The 5797-nt window shown below is 31.7% G+C and overlaps 1 protein-coding gene across 6 annotated transcripts in view; it reads left to right on the top strand.

The window, feature by feature from the left end:
• Nucleotides 1-5797, top strand: part of USP15 (ubiquitin specific peptidase 15) — a 136698-nt gene that overhangs the window by 50498 nt on the left and 80403 nt on the right. For 5 of the 6 annotated variants that reach the window (XR_825422.1, XR_825423.1, XM_010841605.1 and 2 more), the window contains exon 4: nucleotides 3833-3959. Coding sequence is in view for 4 of the 6 variants with exons in the window: in XM_010841605.1 (XP_010839907.1) it covers nucleotides 3833-3959 (127 nt within the window). In the remaining 2 variants the exon portion in view is untranslated. Of the gene's footprint in view, nucleotides 1-609; nucleotides 3158-3832; nucleotides 3960-5797 lie in introns of those variants that run through there. The other variant, XM_010841606.1, reaches the window with a different exon arrangement.

The following is a 5797-nucleotide window of genomic DNA, read 5'->3' as shown; positions in this document are numbered from 1 at the left end:
ATCACCGACTCGATGGACATGAGTTTGAGTGAACTCCGGGAGTTGGTGATGGACAGGGAGGCCTGGCGTGCTGCGATTCATGGGGTCGCAAAGAGTCGGACACGACTGAGTGACTTAACTGAACTGAACTGAAACAAATGGGAATAACTGTGTTCCAGTAAAGTTATTTACAAAAAAAAAAAAAATAGTTTTAGCCTATGGATCAGAGTCAGCCCACCCCTGGTCTGTTGTTGTTTAGTTGCTTTGTTGACTCTTTTGCAACCCCATGGACTGTAGCCCTACAGTCTCCTCTGTCCATGGAATTTCCCAGAAAAGAGTACTGGAGTGGGTTGCTATTTTCTTCTCCAGGGGATCTCCCCGACCCAAGGATTGAACCCTTGTCTCCTTCATTGGCAAATGAGTTCTTTACCACTGAGTCACCAGGGAAGCCCCACCTCTGATCTAGGTGTTGGTTAATTAATGTCTGCTGCTGCTGCTTAGTCACTCAGTCATGTCCGACTGTTTGTGACCTCATGGACTATAGCCCACCAGGCTCCTCTGTCCATGGGATTCTCCAGGCAAGAATACTGGAGTGGGTTGCCATTTCCCTCTCCAGGGGATCTTCCTGACCCAGGGACTGAACATGGGTCTCCCACATTGCAGGCAGATTCTTTGCCATCTGAGCCACCGACATCATAAAAAGAGGGGCAACTAGATATTATCTGCATCTTATTAGAATATAACTCACAATCTATGAAGTAGTCTTACTAAAAATTGCAAGAATAAAAAGATAAATGGTGAATTTTTTGGTTAAAAGACACTTGAGACTTCTCAATTGTAGTGTATGGGCTTTATTTGGATTGATATTAAAAATCATTTTTATTTTAATTGGTTTTAATTTAATGGATATTTGATATTAAGGTATTCATTTTAATACTTTAGGTGTGATAATATGGTTATGTTTGTGTTCTTGTTTTTAAAGTATCCTGAAATGTTTGTATAGAATATCACAAATAAGATTTGTGTTACACATTAACACCTGTGATTTCATATTTGTATTATACTTCTCTACTAGTCTGTCTGTCTTTTTACCACTAGGTGTTCTTACCCTGATTTCAAGGATTGCATCTAATTCATTGTGTATTTCTAACACTGAACATAGGTACTTAGTAAATGCTGCTAAAATGAGTATAACTCCTCAAAAATAGTAAATGTGTCCATTAGGCCCAGTGTTATCAAATTGTTTTGAAGTAACAGATTTCTTTAGAAGTTACTTCCTCTTTCCAAGAGGGGAGAAGTAGGCACTTGAAGTCAATTCTTTCATAAGCCACTGTAAAGAGTACACTACATTAGGTTTATCAGGTATATTTCATGATGTTAGTCAGATTGCCCACTAGTGTTCAAAGCAAAATGAACAAATGGAAATTATGTTTAATTCAGCTTTATCTTGTATTTCCCTAACTAACTTAGTAAAGAAACTTGACCTTCATTGTGGCCATGAATTAATAGAATCCAAGCATAGATTTCATCTTGTGCTTGCTCTTTATCTCTGATGTAGAAAAATATTATAATTCATCTAGGAAAAAAACATTTTAGCTGTCATCTCTAATTCTGAAACATAACTGTTATTTCTGAACATTCACCTTTCTGTCTTATATCAAATGTATATTTTAATGGTTATAGTAACTAGATAAATGTAACTTTGTATCTGGTATTTTATAAACCTGTTTCTTCCTATTACAGTCTTAATAGCCATCATTTTAAAGGTTATTTTCAGCACAAACATTTTTAATGAAGATAGGATACTTTATATACACAAATATAAAGGAGTTACTAAATGAACAAATAATGTACATATTATGACACTAATATATAAATATGCTAATTATTTTTCTCTGATGCAGTGCTGTTGTATTCAGTCTTTAATCATTCATGTAGTATGATTCTTTCAAATAAAAATTGTTGGAGGACAAATTCATATCTTGCTTTAAAAAACTGCTTTTTAATATACTACTTTTGGAAACAGTATAATCTTCTAAGTACAGTAATAGTATTCTGAGTAGTGCTAATTATCACTGTAAGGTGTTGGAGAAAAGAAAAAAATGAAAAAATTCTGAACCCTAATAAAGAGTGTGTTTTGAAGTACTCTTAATTTTTTAAAAATTTTAGTTTTTTGGAGTATAGTTGATTTACAGAGTTACGTTGGTTTGGGGTGTATAGCGGTATGAGTCAGTTATACATGTCTATGTAGTCATCCTTATTTAGATTCTTTTCTCATGTAGATTATCACAGAATATTGAGTAGAGTTTCCTGTGCTATACCATAGATCCTTGTTGATGTCTGTGTTGTAATATAGTAGTGAAATAGGGAATTAATGTTTATTTATTGTTGACAGTGAGCTTCTGACAGTTAAATCACCAGATTCTTTCCAGGAAAAGAAACTGCTTACTTAGAGAATACATACCTCAATGTAAATCATAATGGACGGTTTTCTCTTTTTTTAAAAATTTTATCCTGTTTACTTATCCCATTACCTGCTCTACTGTTAGAATTTCCTCCCCCACCCCCGACCCCCTGCATAAAATGAGGCCTGTGAGTACCTCAGTTTGGCAACCTACTGATGATTAGTAACTAACATATTCTTACTCGAATATTGAGTCCCAGAGCAGAAATTTCTGATTGTTAGGAATATTTGATTCTTAGCTTTATAGCTCCATTAATCTTATAGATAATGTAATATCCTTTGCTTCATGCTTAACTTCAAATATGATATAAAACAAATTAGTTCTGGTTTAGACAGTAATATACTAGTTTATATAATGCGTTCATTACAGAATCGCACACTATTACTTTAGAAATGTAACAAGTATGATTAGGAGAATATATATTATAAAGTATCATAAAAATTAGCATTGAATTGGACGTTTTAAATGCTAGCAAACTACCTTTGAACTTTTTGAGCTGAAACAACTTCCCTGCAAGTGAAAGACAAATTCTGAGTCCCTTACTGAATTGATGCTAAGCAAGTGAGTACAACAGTCATTTGGAGCCTCCCTTTTGCCATATTTGTCTAATGTATCACGTATCAGGCTGATTACTATTTTCAGAAACAGTATTCATGACTGAAATCCTACAGTTAACCTTTAGAAGATCAAAAGGAAATATACTTATTAAAAAGGTGACCCTAATATATACATTTCTTCTCTTTCTGCTTTATTGCTTGCATGTTTAGCAACTTTTTTTTCCCTTTCATTTGTTGCCTGGAACTACTCAGTGTGCATTTAAAGGTCAAACAAAGTCATCTTAGGATGGAAAACTAACATATCAATTACAGGGCATAGCTGAATATTTTGGCAACAGTAATTTGGAGTTACCATTTTAAAAGATTTATTTTAACATACAGAGTGTTATTATAGCTGTTGCTAGCTGAAATTATATAAAACTTTAAGTGGTTTTTAAAGGTTTTTTGCTTGAGATCAAGTGCTAAAAGATAAAGTATGTCTGTATCTTTAATCCGAACCGTATTTACACTTTGCATGCACTTTCTCATCATAAATACTAAGTGTATTCATTATTTATAGTATACCAAAGTATCTCCATAGAGTAGTAGAATGCCTTACTATACTGTCTGTTAATATTTGTATCATGATTGTTCATATTCTGTTAAATATTAATATTTCCAAAAATGTTCCTTTCTTTTTCAGCTATCCAGTATCTTTTATATTAATGAGTTTTAATAGTTATGGTTTTTTCACTGGACATCTGCTTTTTCTAAAGTCTTTTTAGAGATATGTTATTCAAAACAGTAAGATATATCAAGCTATAGCTGACACTAGTTTGTTTTGTTTTCTAGGTGGTTGAACAGGGTATGTTTGTAAAGCACTGCAAAGTAGAAGTATATCTCACAGAATTGAAGCTCTGTGAAAATGGAAACATGAACAATGTTGTAACACGAAGATTTAGCAAAGCTGACACAATAGGTAATGCAAGATCCTGTTTCTTTGTTAAACCATTGCTATTCAAAATTTATTTAAAATTCTATTTGTTCTATGCTACTAAGATGAAAACAGTTTTAAAGGTTTATCCTTAGATATTACAGATTTCCAAGCTTGATACAATATGTCATAGCTTAAAGTTGAACTGTTTATCATTTCTAGATGTACTTTACATTATTAGATGAGTTTAATATTTGTGCCATTTTACTTTTTAAAAAATCAAATAATTATAGTTTTAATTTAGCATTTGAAAATATATGTCATGTTTGTAACATGAATTATAAATTAATGTAGAACTTTAAATACTTGCTTAGGTAAAACTTTGTCAGGTAATGTACTTTTTAATAATAATAATTTACCCTTCTTTAGCATGAAAAATGACTTGTTTAATTTGTTTTTTCTCTCATTCTTGGGAGTCCAAATACAATCAAATAGCTCGTAAGGTAGTGGGCTTAGCATTATTATGACTCACTGATTTTTTTTTATATAATGAGTAGGTTACAGAATTATAGTATCAAATATGTGTGCCTAACTCTGTCTATATATTTATATATCTACATATATTTATATATCTACTGTCTGAGCCACCAAGGAAGCCCATATATTTACCTATCTACACAAATAGATGTATAAAATGTTAAAATATATGTAAATGTTTTAAAATATGTAAATTTTTAAAATTCTGCTTAAAAGCTACATTTTAATTATAGATCAAGGATGTATTGAATAAACAAAACAAAGCTCATAGATTCAAAGATCAGATTGGCTGCCAGATGAGTGGGGCTCGGGGGTTGGGTGAAATGGGTGAAGGAAATTAAGAGGTATAAACTTCTGGTTATAAAATAAATCATGAGGCTTTCATGTACAGCATGGTGACTGTACTCAGTAATATTATATTGCAAATTTGAAAGTGGCTAAAATGTAAATTTTAAACCATTATGTCACACACCTAATACTAATATAATACTGCAAGTCAATTATTTACTAACAATTGCAGTGCTTTTTGATGAAAAAACTGAAAATAAAAATTATAAATAGTAGTTATTTTCAAATAAAGTTCTTGGAAAAGAAAATTATTGGTAATAACATTGATCTTGTTGTAAAATGTAAATGGTCACTGGAGAAGGACATAATACTTAATGTAGAATTCAGCAAGGAAGTGAGATTAGCAAATTTATGAATTACACCTATATAACTTTCCTTGTTGAAATCAGTCATTAGATGCACTTTATTTTATTTTATTTATTTTATTTTTTTTATTTCTTAAATACTTTAATGCTATTTTCATGCAGAATGTTTTAAATAATCTTTAAAATGGTATTTGAACGACATGATGGGAGCATATTATAAAACTACACTAAAATAGCACAATTTGTTCTAAAGCAAAGTCAGACATTTATGTTCTTAGAAAAGCAATATATGTTTCAAAACATAGTTTCTAGAGATATGTGCAGTATATGTGTAAATGACAGAAATCAATGAGTATATGCCACACAGCTGAAAACAGTGTTGTACAAACTCAATTAAGTAGGTTTATGAAACTTTACATAAGATCTTTACAAGTACACATGGAAAAATCCATATTTATACAATTTGAACTAAAAGAACAACATCCACTTTCAAATATATATGTGGTTTTCATTCCATTACCAAAGAAAGGCAATGCCAAAGAATGCTCAAACTACCACACAGTTACACTTATCTCACATGCTAGTAAAGTAATGCTCAAAATTCTCCAAGCCAGGCTTCAGCAGTATGTGAACCGTGAACTTCCTGATGTTCAAGCTGGTTTTAGAAAAGGCAGAGGAACCAGAGATCAAATT

This window comes from Bison bison, unplaced genomic scaffold, assembly GCF_000754665.1.
Source record: "Bison bison bison isolate TAMUID 2011002044 unplaced genomic scaffold, Bison_UMD1.0 scf7180017864163, whole genome shotgun sequence".
NCBI lineage: Eukaryota > Metazoa > Chordata > Mammalia > Artiodactyla > Bovidae > Bison > Bison bison.
The sequence above is the reverse complement of the archived record's forward strand: the minus strand, read 5'-3'. Positions and strand labels throughout refer to the sequence as shown.